This window comes from Lissotriton helveticus, chromosome 6 (genome assembly GCF_964261635.1).
Source record: "Lissotriton helveticus chromosome 6, aLisHel1.1, whole genome shotgun sequence".
Lineage (NCBI taxonomy): Eukaryota > Metazoa > Chordata > Amphibia > Caudata > Salamandridae > Lissotriton > Lissotriton helveticus.
In genome coordinates, this window is record NC_136067.1 from 519,277,599 (window position 1) to 519,297,735 (window position 20,137).

General features: G+C 46.1%; 1 protein-coding gene across 1 annotated transcript in view; it reads left to right on the top strand.

The window, feature by feature from the left end:
* Nucleotides 1-20,137, top strand: part of BEND6 (BEN domain containing 6) — a 487,762-nt gene that overhangs the window by 345,272 nt on the left and 122,353 nt on the right. Inside the window, exon 5 of the mRNA XM_078646806.1 lies at nt 8,208-8,385. Within this exon, the coding sequence (XP_078502932.1) occupies nt 8,208-8,385 (178 nt within the window). The remainder of the gene's footprint in view (nt 1-8,207; nt 8,386-20,137) is intronic.

Sequence of the window (20,137 nt, forward strand, 5' to 3'; positions counted from 1 at the left end):
GATACGCAGTTAGACTTCTCCTTGGAGGGCAAACATGCAGTATCAGTGGACACCTTCCAACAATGCATGCGCAGTACTGCCAATTGGCTCAGAGAAAACTCCCTGCAGTTCAACAGCAATAAAACTGAGGTAGTATACTGCTCCTCTACTATGCAATCCAATCGTTTTCCTCTCGAGCTGAGACTAACTCCGGAGGAGGAACCACTGACACCAGCTGAGACAGTATGTAATCTGGGAGTACTAATTGACAGTGACCTCCAAATGGAATCACAAGCCAACCAGACTGCCAGGGTGTGCTTTGTGGTGCTGCGTGGGCTGCGTCAGCTGCTTCCACTAAAACCGGAAGAACTCCGTCCATTAGTGGTGAGAAGCACAGTGCTTAAAAGAATGGACTACTGCAACTCCCTATATCTGGGAGCCCCACAATATATCATCAAAGGGTTGCAGAGAGTCCAGTCGGCAGCAGCAAAAATAGCATTAAATAGGCAGCGCAGCACCTCATCTATACAAGCTCTGAGGGTACTTCATTGGCTGCCTATTAAGGAAAGGATCCAATTGAAGGCTTTATGCCTAGTCCACAGAGCGGTGCATGACACAGGCCTTATTCCTTTACAAGAAAATTTTTCCTGGTATCATCCCAAAAGACAACTCCGTTCCTCAAGTGCTAGTCTGCTGGTCACCAGGATGGATGGAAGGTCATTTAGTGTGACTGCCGCTCTCCTTTGGAACAAGCTTCCCCAGAATATTAGACAAATGGACTCCTTATCTGAGTTTAGGAAGCATATCAAAACATGTTTTTTTCCTAGGGTTTGACTCCTTTTTACTCTTCCTTTAAATGCTGGAAGCTAGCTGCTGATTGGTTTAACTTTACTTCGATCAGAGCGCCAGGATACCCGTAGGGTGACAGTCTGCGCTATATAACAACATATTCCATTCCATCCTGGGGAAGGACCGCGGGAGGAGCCCCAAGTCTCCAGCGGCCCCAGGCGGCTCCCTTCATCCAGTGAGATCCAGCATGCTCCCACCCATAGGGAGCAGCTAAAAATGCTGCTCCATCCTGCCAGGAGCAATATTCAAGTCTGTTTTTCTGCTGCATCGCTGCGGGCAAGGAAACAGATCTGAGTTCTGCTACAAGCTGGTGGGAGCATTTTTAAAGGTCACGCCAACTGGGAGCCGACTTCATGTTTGCTGTCACTTGGTAAGAGCTTTGAAATTGCTCTCAGCAAGCAAGAGCAAACGCAGGTTTTCCTGCCCATGCCAGTGTGGACAGTGAAACTGCTGTGTCCTGGGCACTCGAGAATAGAGCAGGAGCCAGCCCTGGGGGTTGTGGGTCCCTAGGGCAATTATTAGCCACGGGAGAGGGAGCCGTGTGCCCCCTTACCCTTTATTATTGTGGCTGGACTCCAAGGTAAGGGGGTTCCCTGGGCCAAAATTAACCCTGGGACGAGGTCTGCCTGCCCCCCTCTGCCTTTTTAACTTCATCTGGGACACGGGTGATGGGGACCCCAGGGCCAAAATCAGCCCGGTAGTGGGGCCCGCTTGGCCCCTCCCTCTTTTAATAAGGCTAGGCACCATGGGATGGGATCCCCAGGGCTAAAAGCGGCTCAGAGAGGGGGAGCACATGCTTTCCTCCCCTTTGTTATTGTGGCTGGGCCCTGGGGTAATGAGTCCCTGGGGCCGTAATCAGCAGGGGAGGTTGGCAGCATGCCCCCTCCCACTTTTAATATGGCTAGGCCAAGGGGGTTGGGGTCCACGGGCCAAAATCGGCCTGGGAAAGGCAACGAATGCCTCCCCGACCTAAAATAATGCAAACAATTCCCCCTGATATCTGGCACACCCGGACAGCTAAAAAAACAAGCTTGGAGGACTGCCCTTGTTTTTTTTATGAGTCCATGAATTTGCAGCTAAATTAAAAAAAATATGTTTTTGCCCTCTGGCAGGGCCCCTGTGGGACCCCACCACCAGGCCTAGGGTGGAAGGGTATTCCTATCCTTCCCCCATGTGTTTTTTTTAAATGTTTTTCTTGGGACTCGGGAAAGTCCAGAGTCCCAAAATGTCCGCTACCACTTCCTGGTTGAAGTGATGGCAGCCAATAAGATCTCAGCAGGAGATCTGTCAGATCCGCGGACCCTGCACATCACTAGATATAAATAAAAAAATTCTGGATCAAGATCCAGCTTTCTGCTAAATTTGGGCTAACTCCGTTCAGGGGTTTGGGCTGTAGTCGTATCTAAAATCCCTATGGGAAATTGCATGGGTGAAATGCGTCTTGGGACCCCCCCTTTTTTCTCTGCCCCTGATTGACGAATCACCATGAAACATTTCAGACAGCAGCTGCACTGAGTGGCAAATTCATTTTAAAAATGTTATGAAGATTTGGCAAACGCCGTCAAAGTTATTAGCAAAACCAAAAACACTTTTTCTATTGAAACTAGGTCCTAACTATAACTACCTACTAGAGACCACCAATAGGTAATATATATATTTCTTCAAGGTATGCAGATGTGGAGTTAGGTATAGAAAATCTATGCATACTTACCTTTTGATATTTTGTCCTTCGATATTCTATCCACGATATGTTTCAGATGGTATTCTGTAGTAGTTGATATTCAGGATCCACACTAAGCAAAACAGATCAAAGCGGACTTAATTTAATGACCCACTCTCAAACTGGAAGCTTTGATTTAGGAGCAGTTCACTGCTTCTGAACTATTCTCCAGTCTTGTAGCAACTACTCTGTCTATGATACTACCCATATAAAGAGATTGTAGATTCAATTATAGTTGAAAGGTGGATCGATATCAAGACCGGCATTTGAAAGGTCACAAGGGCTTCTAATTATTGTCTCTACATACTTGCTGAAATTTGCCCAGACATGTGAATGAATGAATATTTCTTTATTCGGTTTTACAAAATAGAAAACCATAAAAGCAGTGTTGTAATCAGATAAAAGAGCTTTTTAACAATTAATACACAATTGTTACAAATTAAAAAATAATCGTTCCACACTAGCATTGAAAATCATTATTTGGAGAATGATAAAAAGTTATCCAGTTCATAAATCGTAAGAATGCTCTACAGGTTAATTCTGTGTTTAAAAATACATTTCAAAAAGTTGACGACGTGGTAACAAATACATTCGGACTCTAAAAACTGTAATCTCAACATCGCTGGGCAACATTGCCTAAAACCCCACTGTTTTAACAGACGTAACAACCAAAGTCTCCGATGAACATGATAAAATTTGCAGAACTGAACAGTGTGTATCGTCGTCTGCTCTGATGTATCATCGCAGGGGCAAGGCATAAAAATCGAATCCCAGCTATTTCTCGTTGGGAATGCTACTAAACGATGGAAGAGATTTAGTATAAATCTCGTCAGAAGAAGTTGCTCAAATACTTTAAACTCATATGTTAGATAGGGCTGAATAGACAGGGTAATCTGAACAGCAATTACATGTTGGGCAGAAGGTTTCGTTGCTTCACTAGCAAGCCTTACGCCTTCCAGATGGCTCAGTGCCCTTGCTTTCGGGTCCTTCTTCGAGATTTCACAAATCTGCTCGGGTGTTATAATATTAAGACTCAAGCCCTAAGTCAGTAAAAAGGTTTTTCACATAGAGGAGCCAAGTAATATTCAGTGAATAGTCTAATTCCATGCAATCTGCCATAATTTCCTTTGTTATTAGGTTCTTTTCAGAAATCAATATTCGTCGCCAAAGTAAAAGTGGTTGGATTTCTACCAAGTCCCCTAAATATGGTATCCCTAGTTCCAAGTGACAAGCTAATGTGGAAATTCGTTTGGGTGCCGCTAGAAGAAACCTTAAAAAAATGTTTTCTGCCACCTGTAAGGAGCTAATGTTAGCGTGCCCCCACACTCCAGCCCCATAGAGGGCTATTGACTGGCATTTAGCACAATAGATTTTTAGCATGTATTTATCTTCAAACTCAGCCACAGGGTAGAGTTTGGCTCTTTAGAAGCCTTGTTGAAACTTCCTCACCCCTGTCTAATTCATAGGCCACTAAACAGCCTTTTATAGACTTTACATGAGCCTGGTGCAGCATACGTGGAAGGAAATTTAAAGTCTTGTCTTTGAAACACATTAGCAGTTGTGACTAGCAGTAGGAGTAAGGATCCCACATACAGAATAGTTATGTGATTATTATGTTGTTCTTCGTCCACAAAGAAAGCATGAGTACCAGCTCACTGCACACACAGGTAGGATTTTGGGGTAGTTGAATGAAACAAAAAGAGTGGAGAACAGGCAGGTATCTGAAAGGAGAACAAGCTGAAAACAAGCAAGTGAATGAAAGGACAGAAGGCATAACTGGAAGACAGGCATCAGGTTAACTGCTGAGCATAAACAAAACCTCCTTTTATGCATCTCCAGGATGACCAATAGAGTACAGCTCTCCTCTACCAATGGAACCTTTGCGTGCACCTAGAAAACAAAATGGCATCCGAAAGTTCCATGATGAGTTTGACAGAAGAGAAACGTGTGTGATAGAAGCAAAGTCAAAGACCAGCTCCTTGTGTTGTCGCCAAGAATATCATAATGCCATTCATACCGACAAAGCCACCTTGCAGAGCCAATGCTGTTGCAGCTGCCTCTCCGGAAATAAATAAAATTAACTTGATGCAGTCTTAGTACAAATTCTCAGAACACAAGTAAATGGTAGAAGTGCTAGTCAACATTACAGGCATAGCATGCAAACTCAAAAAATTGATCTGAAAAAACAGCAGAGCTTAAGTTGCAGACCCTTAAGCAAAAATTAAGCAGAGATACTGGAGACAAAAACAAGGTCTTTTACAGATAGAAGACATTAGAATTGAGCTAGCAAAAGTAAATCAGAAAACTTTTTTAAGTTTGTGTGCTAAATGTTCTCTGTCCATTAGGCTGAATGGACGAGCATTGCCGTTTGTATCTCTGTAAACGACAGAAAGGGAACAGAATATGTTAACTTCGATTAAAAGGGTCCGGGCATAAGGAGAGAAAAATGCATGACGAAGAAAATGTTGATGAACTACAGAGAAAACTAAGGTATAGAAAAGAGAGCCAAAAATTATTGTACTACAACCGCATAAATGTAGCAAAAATAGCCATAGATATGTACACAAAACAGAAAATGCAAAACTGCAAGCAGAACGTTTAGGTAACTATCACACAGAGGTATAATAGCTTACATTCAGTGACAGCTGATATATATCAAGGTGAAGAACAACACCTTGGATAGAAACACCATTAGGCCCTGCAACATGTGTCTGAGTTTTCCCTTCTCCTAAGGGGTATTTTAAGACTTTTTATTGAGATGGCATCACTGTGGGAAAACCTAATTGGAGCTAGACTATGTTACCTATCCTGTAGCACTTGTTCTGGAAGGCGTAGTTGTTTATATGGATATTTTATACACAGCCACTACCATCCTACTGGCTCTGTGATGGCTTCATTCGGTTTCTACTTTGAGAAAGTCTGAGGTTCTGAAACTACTGTGGTAGAAAACAGAAATGTGTGGCTGCAGCGTTTCCTAAGAAGAACGGTACAGCGGTTGTACCATTTTTAGGTATTTGTTTTTGAAGTCTTGCATTTGTTACATTACGAGTAGTGATACGAGATTTGATAGACCATTGAGATATTCATTCATGTTGATAAAAGGTACTGTTAGAGTATTAACATACTCCAGTAAGTATCTTTGGAGTATTTAGTCACAGATGCTTTAATTGATATATTCCTGCAAAAGAACGATGTTACTTAGTCAAAGTTAAGGCATTTGACTCATTTAATTAGACAGAAATCAGTTCAATCAGTGGCTGTTATATGTTTTTATTTTTCAGTAATGCAGAAAAGAATGTGATAACCGGTGCTTAATTTGTAAATAAATAAATAGGGCCAGGGTCCTTGTCTGGAGGCCCCTGCTGCTTACACATATTACAATTGGGGGTGGGGTCGCACACTACTCACACACCAGCGTATCGCCCCTAAGGACTATGGTAAATGTAGTTACGTGTTCCGCGATGCATCTTCTTTCGATTCTCCGCTATCTTCGCTGTCTTTGCCATCCCTGGACACGTGTTTCGGGGTATCACCCCTCGTCAGCAGGGATAGGCCGTGTTCTGGGGTTGCCGGTGGCTGCCAAATATCTGCCAGGTTTAGTACCACTCAGGCGTGTAGGTGCGGGGTCCCAGGCTCGTCAGCCAACTGCTCGAGAGAGCTTTAACATTACAATTGGGGGTGGGGTCCGCACACTACTCACACACCAGCGGTATCGCCTCTAAGGACTATGGTAAATGTAGTTACGTGTTCCGCGATGCATCTTCTTTCGATTCTCTGCTATCTTCGCTGTCTTCGCCATCCCTGGACACGTGTTTTGGGGTATCACCCCTCGTCAGCAGGGATAGGCTGTGTTCTGGGGTTGCCGGTGGCTGCCAAATATCTGCCAGGTTTAGTACCACTCAGGCGTGTAGGTGCGGGGTCCCAGGCTCGTCAGCCAACTGCTCGAGAGAGCTTTAACATTACAATTGGGGGTGGGGTCGCACACTACTCACACACCAGCGGTATCGCCCCTAAGGACTATGGTAAATGTAGCTACGTGTTCCGCGATGCATCTTCTTTCGATTCTCTGCTATCTTCGCTGTCTTCGCCATCCCTGGACACGTGTTTCGGGGTATCACCCCTCGTCAGCAGGGATAGGCCGTGTTCTGGGGTTGCCGGTGGCTGCCAAATATCTGCCAGGTTTAGTACCACTCAGGCGAGTAGGTGCGGGGTCCCAGGCTCGTCAGCCAACTGCTCGAGAGAGCTTTAACATTACAATTGGGGGTGGGGTCGCACACTACTCACGCACCAGCGGTATCGCCCCTAAGGACTATGGTAAATGTAGTTACGTGTTCCGCGATGCATCTTCTTTCGATTCTCTGCTATCTTCGCTGTCTTCGTCATCCCTGGACACGTGTTTCGGGGTATCACCCCTCGTTAGCAGGGATAGGCCGTGTTCTGGGGTTGCCGGTGGCTGCCAAATATCTACCAGGTTTAGTACCACTCAGGCGCGTAGGTGTGGGGTCCCAGGCTCGTCAGCCAACTGCTCGAGAGAGCTTTAACATTACAATTGGGGGTGGGGTCGCACACTACTCACACATAGGAGTAACCAACAGTCGGTATGAAGGAATAAATAATACACTAAATTCGGTGAAGGTATTTTTAATTTGCCTTCCCTGTGTTTTATAGTTCACAATGAATATATCATACATGCATTATCGCCTCATAGCCAATAACACCTTATCAATGAATTACAAAAATTCTCATATAATCACATTCTGTACAAGGACGTAAATTCTACAAAAAACACAAAGTCACCCTAAATAATAATACAATTTTAGATAGTGGCTTCCATTCACATCTGGACAGACCACTCAGAGGTAGTCGTAAACACACACTTCTAAGTCAAAAAAACACTACTTCTATGATTTACAGTGTGACACTCTATAATTTAGAGGTGCACTATATCTCCATTGACTGAAAAGTGTCGTCGACGTGACCACATTTCAGCCTATCTTCATCTTAGGCCTCCTCAGGACAGGACTATTTAGTCACAGATGCTTTAATTGATATATTCCTGCAAAAGAACTATGTTACTTAGTAAAAGGTAGGGCAGTTGACTCATTTAATTAGACAGAAATCAGTTCAATCAGTGGCTGTTATATGTTTTTATTTTTCAGCAATGCAGAAAAGAGTATGATAACCGGTGCTTAATTTGTAAATAAATAAATAAGGGCCAGGGTCCTTGTCGGGAGGCCCCTGCTGCTTACACATATTGCCCTTATAAGTGCTGTCAGTGTCAGTACCAACACAACAATTAACCATCATACATCTACAATTGCGAAATCTTAGACTATTTCAGCCCCCCAAAGATATAAGAATGGTTTGGGTGACATGTATTAGTCATTTTTAATGTATATTGAACTAATAAACAACTGTTATTGTGCTGACCTTTCAATTAGACAAACAGTGACATTATGTGGCAGCCTGTGATAAGTGCCGGTCTTGATAATTACGTTCTGGTGCGGAGCACCGGAAACCACCTGCTCAAATTGAGCACTGATTTTAACAGTAGTAGTGAGTTGTATAAGGCATTCTCCTTGCATGCAATCATGGTGAAGGAATGGTTCTGTGGAAGGCAGAGAGTCTATGTAGCCTTAATTTATTTGTCTACTTTCAGGAGGAGCCTCAGTCTCCGAATGCCTTACTGTACAGTGACAGCAGCAGCGAAGAAGATGATCCGATGTATCATGTATCGAAGTTGGAGCTGTATGCCAAAATAAGGAGTCTGAAGAGGAAGCTGGCGCACTCGAAGAGAGAGAATTCACGACTGAGGCAGTCATTGGTCCTTCTTCAAGGTAATGGTTGCAACAAGCCAAAACACAGTTAATAGCAGGACAAAGGAGGCAAACTAGTAAAATAGGCTTTTCTTGAGGAGCCGTTACATATATTCTTATATTGTGTGCTTGTATTTCATTGCTTATGAGGGCAGTAACTGGAAACTTTCCATTGCATTTTCAAAACACTTAATTTTAATAACTCTTATTACAGCCTGTGTACAAATTACTCTATCTGCCAACTGCCCCACTTGAATGATTGTGTTTCCAATATAAATTACTCTATGTTTATGTTTATGTTTATGTTTGGGTGATTTTTATAGCGCGCAAATACCCGAGGGTGTCTCGGCGCATGAGGACTATGTATCTGGACATGGGAACGCCGTAACGGACTTATTGATTAAAAATCCAAGTCTTCAGGTGTTTCCTAAAAGTTGTAAAGGTGGGAGAGGTTTTGATGAAATGGGGAAGGGTATTCCAGAGTCTGGCGGTGGCCACTAAAAAGCGTCTGTCTCCCCAGGAAGACGTTCTTGTACGTGGGACTGGTAGGTGGAAGGCAGTGGAAGAGCGAAGGGATCTGATGGGGGCATAAATACAGAAGGCGTTCTTGAGGAACTGGGGACCTAGGTTATGAATGGCCTTATAGGCAATGCAGAGCGCCTTGAACTTGATCCGGCTTCTGACACGTAGCCAGTGGAGCTGCCGGATGGCCGTAGAAGTAGAGATTTTGGGGGGGATGCCGAGTAGAACTCTAGCTGCCGCATTCTGGACGGATTGAAGCTTGTTCAGGACCTTCTCTTGGGCGTTAAGGAGAAGGGAATTACAGTAGTCAATCTTGGAGAAGACAAGGGTGGTGACAAGGGTTTTTCCTGCCGAAGCTGGGAGATATGGCATTAGCTTCTTAATTTTTCTTAGGATGTAAAAAGAGGAAGATACCACATTGTTTACGTGGTGATGAAAAGTAAGTTTGTCATCAAACATTACCCCGAGGTTTCTGACCTTAGCGACAGGTTGTGTAGGGGGGCCCATGTCATTGGGCCTCCAGGTGGATGACCAGGCGGGGAGTAAAGTGCCGAAGGTAATTACCTCGGTCTTCTCCGAGTTTAGTTTTAAACAGTTTATTGACATCCAGGAGTTTATAGCTAGCATACCCTCCTGGAATCTGGACGCGACAGCTGCCCCATCTTTGTGCACAGCGAGCACCAGTTGGGTGTCGTCGGCGTAGGTGGTTAGCCTCAGGCCGAATGATTGAATTATCCTCGCCAAGTCCGAGACGTATATATTGAATAACGTAGGGCTTAGCAAGGATCCCTGAGGCACCCCGCAAGGCAGAGTAAATAAGGGGGAGTAGAAGGTGCCTAGTTTTACGGTTTGAGTGCGGTTAGAGAGGAATGATACAAGGAGATCCTTGGCCAGATGGTTGATCCCTATGGCTGCGACACGGTCGATCAGGATGGAATGATCGACCGTGTCAAAGGCGGCAGATAGATCCAAGAGTATAAGAACCGCCGTCCCACCTTGGTCCAGAATTGCCCTGATTTCGTCCGTTGCTTTTATCAAGGCGGTCTCATTCCCATGCCCTTGCCGAAAGCCGAATTGGGTGTCATCTAGGAGATGGTTCTGATTGATGAAATCAGAAAGCTGCCTGTTCATAAGACTCTCTAAAATCTTGGAAGGGAAAGGGAGACAGGCTATCGGTCTATAGTTGACTGATGCCGTGGGGTCTAGGGAAGGTTTTTTGAGGAGGGGGTGTGATAACCTCTGACATCTGTTTGAGTATGGACGGTGGGCAGGGGTCTAAGGGAGAGCCTGACCTAATGGACGCGATGAGGTTACTGATCTGTTCGAAGGAGACCTTATGAAAGTGAGAGAAGGAATGGGAAAGGGACGGAGAGGGGGAGAAGGGGATGGGAGCGATGGGGTGAGGGTGGGAGGTAAAAGCTGTGTATATTTTCGTAACCTTGGTGGAAAAGAAATCGGCTAAAGAGTTGCAGAGGTCTTGGGATGCCTCTGTGGCTTCACATAATTTAGGGGTGGAAAGGGTGTTGACTACCTGGAACAATTTCTTAGCGGAATTCTGTGCAGCCTCAATTTGAGAGGAAAAAAAGATACTTTTTTGGGAAATAATTGCACGCTTGTATATGGACAGTGCATCCTTATAAGTTTGTTTATCCAGAGAGTTGTATTGCTTCCGCCAGTGTCTCTCCAGATTTCTGCAGTACTGTCTCTCGAGTCTGAGATCCTCTGTAAACCAGGGGGCAGAAGGGGTGGAACGATTGGGAAAGGTCTTTTTAATTGGTACTACCTGATTACAGGCGTCCTGGATCCGGTACAGGTTGGATGCTGTGACTGGGTTGGGAATGCTGTTAAAGAGAGAGTTAGAGAGGGTCTGGGAGAGTAGCGGTATATCTGCGTTGTTCCATGCATGTGTGAACTTAGGCGTATGTGTTTTGGACTGAGGTGGATTAGGGTTATGGGCCTTAATGGTGAACAGGACTGCTGCATGATCCGACCAAGTCACCGGAAGGACCGCTGACAGGCTAATATTAGGATCATTGGTGAAGAGGCCATCAAGCGTGTGACCAGCTTGATGGGTAGAGGAGGACACTATCTGTTGGAGTCCTACCGAATGTAGATCGTTAATGATTTTAATAGAGTCTATATCACTGGGGGATTCGAGATGAAAGTTAAAATCTCCTAAAATAGTGTAATACGGGGATTCAACTAGAGGTCCAATGAGATCATCCAGTGCTGCCAGAAAACGTTTGCGGGAGCCAGGGGGGGCGATATATAAGGGTGCCTATCTACCCACTGCCCCACTTGAATGATTGTGTTTCCAATATCGGGGAATACTACTAGAAAATTGAAGTCCTACAAAAATATTGTGCACAAAAATCTTGTGAAGGTAAGTACATGTAGGTAAGTATAGGTTTTACTGTACTTAATTTCACAAATATGTCACCTGATGATAATATATGACCTAGTGACGTCACCACTAGGTAGTTATGGTTAGGTCTTTCAATAGAAAGAGTGTTTTTTGTTTAGCTAATAACTTTGACCCCTTTTGACAAATCTTCACAAAACATTCCCAAAAACAAATGTTCATCCACCTCAGCTCCTTCCTGGAACGTTTTGGGGTGATCCGTCAAGCGGGGGCTGAGAGAAAGAAGTGTCCCAAAAGCAAAATCCCCATGCATTTTTTATTGACTTTTTAGGCAGGGCTACAGCAAAAGCTGCTTAATGGAATTGTTAGACTTGGCATCTTTGGCATGGTTTCCCCTGACTTTTTACCTCTACCTCCTGTATTTTTGACACTGGGGCACTTTGCCACTGCTAATTAGTGTCAAAGTGCAAGTGCTCCGTGTACAAATTGTTATTGCAATTGGTGATCCAGGATTGGCATATTTGATTCACTTGTAAGTCCCTAGTAAAGTGCACTGACTGTGCCCAGGACCTGTTAATCAAATGCTACTAGTGGGCCTGCAGCACTGATTGTGCCACCCACATATGTAACCCTGCAAATGTAACTCAGACCTGCCACTGCAGTGTCTGCGGGTAGTTTTGAACTGCCATGTCGACCTGGCAAGCGCACCCAGTTGCCAGGCCCTAACTTTCCCTTTCCTTACATGTAAGGCACCCCTCAGGTAGGCCCAATGTGCCCCCATGGGCAGGGTGCAGTGTATGTGAAAGGTGGGACATGTACTGGTGTGTGTGACATGTCCTGATGGTAAAATACTGCCAATTCCATTTTTTCACTATTAAAAGGCTATCTGTACCATTGGATAGAATGGGAGATACTTTGTAACATCTTACAAGCATAACTTTCCATTGGGACAAGATAGACGAATAAAGTTTAGTCTCTCTGAACTCAGGATTTAATAAATCTTTTAGTAACAATAATTTTTAAATTGTGTGTTTTAAAATGCCACTTTTAGAAAGTGGGCATTTTCTTTTCATTCAGTGTGCCTCTGCCTGTTTGTGGATTGACTGCCGGGTTTTAGAGTGAAAGGAGCTAGGGATGTGCTTTCACTGTAGACAGCCACAGGGGGACTTGAGGTGTGGCTGACCTTTCCTGGATAATTCAAAGCAGAGCTGAATAGACCTTGGCTGCATTTTAGAGTAGTGGTAGGAGATTTCCTTGCACCCGAATAGGGCCTGTCTTTCTTGCAGAATGCTGCCTCCACCCCCTGTGGTCATACTGCACCAGTGAAGACAGAACCGGTTTCAACTGGGCTCAGAGACCCTTGCACAAAGAAGAACGAAGAGAAAATGCGGTATAAACAGTAGACCTTAACCCTCCCCCAAAACTTTAGATCACATCTGGAACCTTGAGAAGAGCTGAAGAGCTGTGAGAGGGAGTACTGCCCCTTTGCTGTGTGCTGTGTGGGGTTGGCCTGCAGTTGCTGCTTCTGCCAAGGAAAGGACAAAAACTGGAACTTTGCTGGGAAACCTGCCTGAAGAAGAATCTCCAATGGCTTTTGTGTGCTAGCCTCCTGTTCTGAAGTCTCAGGGACACAAATATTTCATCCCCAGCTCCCCTGAACTCTACTGCTGAGAGTTCAGACCTGCCAGGAGGTGCCTGTTACAGTTTTGGGCCTCTAGAGGTTGTTCCTGCTGTTGGGAGCTGAACTTAAGAGAAGCAGGAAAAGCAATCTCTGATGCCGTCAGAGACACCGCCGTGATGCAGCGACCTGCAGAGGGCCACGAGGCATCACTCATGAAGTGCACGACGTACAGCCCGGCCTGCTTCGCAGCTCTGACGTGCTTCAACGCCTGCCGACGCCTGCAGTTAATGGTATTCCTGATGCCAGTGCTTGCACCGACTCCGTCATCGCCAGTGCCTGCATCCTGTTATTGCAGCTCCGATAACCACTGAGGGTGACTCTAAAAACTCGCCGACTTCGCATCGCTGCACCAGAACCAATGCCTTCACTCTAACACAACCGACGTCGCCTGTCCTGGTTTCCACATTTCTCCTCCTCGCAGACATGATGCATCGCTTCCCCTGTGGCAGCCAGGGAGTTGGCTTTGACCTCGGGACCAACGCCTCACCTCCTCGAAGCCATGCCTCATCATAGACTTAGTTTTCCAAGATACTGTTTGTTTGGGGGTTTGTGTGACTCCATGCCCAACGCCGCACATCGTGCGGTCGGCGCCGTACTTTGGAGTTATTGCTGTCACGACATTGTAATAGCCCCAGGTGAAGCCTTTTGTTTTCTACAACCTTTATTTTTGAAATAACCGTTTTGAAGTGCCTTTTTTACTACATGTATGTTGGATGTTTGTCGTTTTAGTCTTGTTGAGTTTAGATAAAGATACTTTTTTTTTGTAAACTGGTGTGGTGTCCATTTGTGGTTGTATCACTGTGTTACTGTGTGTTTTGAGTACAAATACTTTACACATTGCCTTTGAGATAACCCTGTCTGCTCGTGCCACACTACCAGGGTTTACTCGAAGAGTGTAACCCCTTACCCTGACTAGAAGCAGCAGCCCCTACTTGGACAATGGTACCTACCTCTGCCAACTAGAGACCCCCAGTTCTTAAATGAATTATACCAAATTCTGCAGGAAGCTAGATCTTGATCCTCCGATTGTGCTTTCTGTGATTTGGCGTAAATACGTTCAGCAGTTTCTGAGAAATTAAGGTTGAAAAATAATTGCATAGCTGAATGGTTGGATCAGCAAGAGTCTCTTGAGCGGCAATTTAAAAATAGAGTGTTCTTATTGCCCAGGGAGCTTTTTTCCCTTGGGCCATCTCGCTCCTGCAAACGCTCTGACTGACTGCCAGAAACATGAGAACATTTTTGCTGGCAGCAATTACAAGACTCAGGGCCAGATGTAGTTCGGCAAATATAGGTTGGTAACGGCCGATTTCGGCCGTTACCGACCGGTATTTGGAAATGGAGATGTAGGGGCCTTAAAATTTACAGATTCGGTATATTTACCGAATCGGTAAAATACCGATTCTGTAAATTTACCGAATCGGTAAATCAATATGTAGGTGGCACTGAAAACAGTGCCACAGGCCCTTGCCGATTCGTTATTTACGATGTAATACTATTGCATGGTAAATAACGAATACCTGTGTACATGCACATCTGTGCATGTACACCTGTGCCATGTGGCACACATACATGCCCTAAGGGCATGTATGTGTGTCACATGCACATCTGTGCGTGTACACCTGTGTCACATGAGTGGCACACATACATGCCCTAAGGGCATGTATGTGTGTCACATGGCACACAAGCCACAAACAGGGGTGCAACAGGGTGTCAAAGTGACACCCTGTCCCCCTTGGCAATTCGGTAATTTTGCCGATTCTGTAATTACTAAATCGGTATTTGCCATTGAATCCTATGGGCTTCAAGGCCCATAGGAATCAAAGACAAATACCGATTCTGTAATTACAGAATCAGTAAATACCGAATCCTACCGATTCGGTATTTTTTACCGAAAAATTACCTACATTAGATTTACCGATTCATGAATACCGAATCGGTAAAATTCGGTATTTATGAATCGGTACATCTAATTTACCTACATCGGGCCCTCAGAGACTTAGTCCACTGTCCTGAAATAAAAAATTTAAAAATAGTATTAGGGGGCATGGTAAGAATACCCTGACTCTAAAGGCCCCATGGAAGGGACTCTGAAGAAACAGCTGGTGCACAAAAGAAAAGAATCAGCAAAAAATGGCACAATCCTGAGGGACTCATGTGGGATAGAAAAAAAAATGGTGGCCGGGCTGCATTTATTATGTTTATGCACTGGGGAGTCCACCGCTGTGGCTGTATTCATGAAGCCCCTCCCCGAACCTGCAGAGACCCCAGGGAGTCCAACCCGGGGATGAAATTTGTTTTTATGGAGAGGGGGGCCATGCAGTCCCCCTACCCGATCCTCCCGAGGCCCGGGGAGGCACACCCAGGGCCAAAATGAAACAAAATGAGGAGGGCGTTCATGGCCCCTACACCGAGCCACCCCCAGGGGCGTTTACTTTAAGGTAGGTAGGCCGCACACCCCACTCCATGAGCCATTAATGGCCCTGGGGACTCCATCCCCCAGGCATGGCTCAGTAGCTATGTCCCAGGGAGCCCACCCCAGGGACAAAGCCGTTTCTCTGCCCATTTCGGCGCAGTCAGGGAAACCTTTGTTTGCTCGAGGAGCATTTTTTTAATCTCCCGGCCCACCAAGGTTGGGGAGCCATGTGCTAGATATTTGTCCAGAAAGAGTGCTTTTTGTGATTAGATGTGAATCCGTTCAGTAGTTTTTGAGTAATTAAGGCTAAAAAAAATGTATATTTGATGCAGCAGAGGATCTGCTGCGGATCCTCATGCTCAATCATGCATTGTGATTGGCTGGTCGCAACCTCAAGAAAAATTGGCAACTTTGTTCTTAAGCCTCAAGGACTCGGTCAGAGTCCTAAAAAATACAACAACAAACAATATGAAGGGGCAGTGTATGGTTACCTGGACACCCTAGCCCTTGTATATACTTGCAATATGACTGATGTCGGCCCTCACATGGGTCACCTCAGAACCAAAGTGCAAGTTGGTACAGGAAATGTGTGGAGTGCCCTTGTGAAACCTACTATGGATGCCTTCTGGAATCCACAACAGCCAGTGTGCCACCCTGCTTTCTATCAAGATTACACTAATGCACTGGAATAGAGTGATCAGAACACGGCAAATTATGAGTTATCCATCCGATTGACTCTCTTTTAGTGTGAAATTCAGACATTCTTACAGGCATGAATGATAGAGAGGATACTCACAGAGACTTGTTGCTGAGTTGCTGCCTGTTACTACGAGTCCCATAATACCTGCCCCAGGAGAAGAGGGGCTGCAGCTGCTTACCCTCACCATGGGCTTTTAAGCACCCACCACCTGCCGCAGCGCAGGATACTCATGAATACTTGTTGCTTCCTTGCTACCTGGGACTTCGAGTCCCATAATACCGGCCCCAGGAAAGGAGGGGCTGCTGCTGCTCTCTCGCGCCGTGCACTCAAAAGCCCCCACCACCTTCAGCGGTGCAGGATACTGTACCCTCTTTACCCCCAAGAAAGACTCGGAGCCAGGAGCTATGGTTAAACACGTCTTTATTCTTCTGTGCCTACCTCCATACTGCCTTTTCCCAGGTCACTTCCTGTTCCCCGCCCCTTCCCATTCCGCCTGCCCTGTCTCTACATAGGGTCAGGCAGAGGCGATACGACACCTCCCCCCTTTGTACAAACCGTCTTACTGTCTCTTAGAGTTCTTCAATGAGTCGTGCTGGTCGTTTGATGTGACGTGGGGGATGGCTGGACTGTTCCAGTTCCTGTTTCCGGTGACCTTTAACGTCTTCATGTCTTGCCGGGCTGGAGCGTTCTCGGTCGCTGTTCTCGCTCTGACTCAGGGAACCAGCGCTGGAGTCATAGATTCGAACTTTTTCCCAGATGGTGGGTGAGCACTTTTTGAAATGTGATATGTTCCGGGTTATTCGTTTGTGATCAGCTTCGGCTGTGATCATAGTCTCTTTCCGACTGGAGACTCGCAGGGGGTGAGCAAGATATCGGCTGTCTGCTTTCGTTCTGCAATAGCGCCTGACCATCACCTAGTCTCCTTCTTGGATGTCTGCATGTTTTGCATGCCTCCGTATGTCAGCGTAGACTTTCATTTTCAGCTTCTTGTCGTGGTCTAGTTTGACCAGTGTGTCATGATCAGTGGTCACAGCTTGAGATTGTGAGACGTTGTTCAGAGTAGGTAGCCGTGTGCGGGGAACTCGTCCGAGCATTAGGGTGGCCGGGCATTGATTTGTGGTACTGTGAGGTGTGGTGCGGTACGCTCGTATTACTTCGTTCAGGACTTGTTGTATGTCACGGCGAGTAAGTTCGGCCTGTTGGACTGCCTTCTTGAGTGTCCCCATAAATCGCTCTACCATGCCGTTGGCTTGGGGCCATAGCGGTGTTATCTTCCTGTGCTTGAAATTTAGGTGCTTTGCGAATTCAGCAAACTCATGACTATTGAACGGTGGCCCATTGTCTGATTTTACTCCTTCGGGAATACCCCAGGCTGCAAAGGTCTCATCAAGGACCGGAATTACCGCTGTCGCTTTGGTGGAGGATACTTGATGTGCGATGGGGAATCGAGAGTATTCATCCATGATGACGATGATGTACTTGCCCGACTTTAGAGGGCCAAAGAAGTCGATGGCCACTTGTTGCCATACCCCGTCCGGTAGCTCCGACATCTGCAAAGGAGCCGGCGGTACGTCACGACTTACTAGCTGGCATGAGATGCAGTCCTTGAGTGTGTTTTCTACCATCTGGTCGAGCAGCGGGAACCAGACACGTTCCCGGAGCGGTTTCTTGGTGGCGATCATTCCTCTGTGGCCTTCAGGGGCCAGGTTGATGATTCCTTGTCGTAATCTCTGCGGGATTACTATCCTCCCTCCTCTGAGTAGTAAACCATCCACGCTGATTGACAGCTCTTCTTGAATATGTTTGAATGCTACAAGTTCTTGGGTGTCATGAGCTGTATTTTGAGAGCTGTCCTTCACGTGTCTCCATGAGTTAGTGCGTATGCGGTCCATGACATTTTGAAACGTGGGGTCTTGAGTGGATGCCTCACGGATAGCCTCCAGTGGTACAGTAGGAGGGCAAGCATTGTCTATGACGAAATGGATATATTCTTCTGCCAGGGAGCACTTTTCCTTGGTATGTGGTTGAGGATGTCGGGACATGTAGTCCGCCGGATTCTCTGATTTTCCAGGCTTGTGGACGATGGTATAGACGTAATCTTGGAGACGCAACCCCATCTCTCTATGCGCGGGGGCATTTTAGCTCTGGGATTGCCGAATATTGTGATGAGGGCCTGGTGGTCTGTGATGAGCGTAAAGTGCTTTCCGTACACGAAAAGATGAAAATGTTCGCAGGCCCATACCACAGCCAGACTCTCCTTCTCAGGTTGCGAGTATGCCTTTTCGGTGTCAGTTAGACTGCGACTGGCGTTGGCGACTATGTGGCGTTGGTCAGAGTCCTCTTGGTATTGTGCAAGGATGGCGCCTAGTCCCACCGGGCTGGCATCAACGGTTATTTCAGTCTTTCTCCTGGTGTCAAAATATAACAGGGTGATAGCAGAGCTTACAGCCTTCTTGATTTTGTTGAATGCTTGATCACAGGCAGATGTCCATAGGAATTGTTGACCCTGACGAGTGAGTTCTCTGAGTGGGTAGCTGATAGTTGCGTAGTCTTTGATATAGCGTGCGCAATGGCTCGCCATCCCTAGAAATGATCGGAAGTCACTGACGTCTTGTGGTTGTGGAGTATCTGCGAGGGCTGATACTTTCTCTGGGTCTGGTTTCATGCCATCCTTTGAGAAGATGTGACCATAAAATTTTAGAGTTGATTTGTGGAATTCACATTTGTCTGGGTTCAAAGTGAGACTGGCGTTTAGCAGTGCGTGGCATACTCTGTCTAGGGCTGTGTCATGTTCAGTTTGATTGTTTCCGAATACCAAGATATCGTCGCTGTAGTTGAAAGCGTTCGGGATACCTTGAATCACTTGACGGATGGCTTCCTGGAATATCTCGGCAGCCGAAGATATCCCGAAGTTAAGGCATTTGTAGCGGAAAAGTCCTTGATGAGTCGTGAATGTTGTGATGTAACGTGATTTCTCGTGCAGTCCTAACTGGTGGTATCCCTTGTTGAGATCCAGTTTCGAGAAAACTGTCGCCCCGTTGAGGCGAGCGATCATGTCACTCATGTGGGATCCCAGATGTCGCTCCCTTTCGATGGCCGGGTTGGGCGGGCGCATGTCCACACACAAACGCACTTTGTTATCTTGCCCTTTCTTGGGTACCACCACTACCGGCGATACCCAGGGTGTGGGTCCCGAGGAGCGTTCGAAGATGTCTGTTTTTAGTAGGTCTTGTAGTTCATCATCCACTGCCTGTTGTAGGTGAAATGGTACCTTTCTGTGATGTTGCGCCACAGATGTGCAACTTAACTTTGAACTGGTTGAGCTTCCCTAGACCCTTGAAGAGATTCGGAAATTTACTGACGATATCTGGGGCATCTTCTGTCATGTAGAGGAGTTCAACAAGCTTCAGGCGTTCTGCAGTTGGCAAACTGAGGAGGCAGTCTGCTGCGTCAGGACCTTCAACTACATGAACATAGGCTTGGATCTGTCGGTCTTTGTAGGCTAGTGTCGTGCTAAACTGGCCTAGACATGGCAACGGTTTCCTGGACATCCATGTGTAAACTCGGACGGCTGCTGGTTCTAGTTTTGGCCTGGGTTTCATGCTTTGGTATTCAAGGGTGCAGATATAATTCAGAGAGGCTCCTGAGTCCAACACATATTTAGCAGGGTGATTTCCTATTCGAATGTCCAATTTGGGGTACTTCTTTAGTCGGTCCGGATCTGACACCATGCATATATATTCGTCGCTGTCTTGCGACACGCGTGTGGGTGACGATGATTCACTAGATGTTGATCTTCGAGATTTGTATGAGCTGGCTGAGCGAGTACTTGATCTTGACGAGCTAGAGGAGCGCCCTTCTCTCCCTTTTACCGCTCGAGCCTGGTGACGCGTGCTTGGCCGTGACATGGTTGACTTCCACTCTGACTGTCGTGTTTGACAGGCTGCCTCAAAATGATTTTCTCTTCCACAACGGTGGCATTGTTGACCAATGGCAGGGCACTGCCCTGAGTGAGGGTATTCTTGGCCACACCTGTAGCACCTCGACGCAGGTTTGCTGGTTCTACTATGTCACGGTTCATGACGCGATGACGTC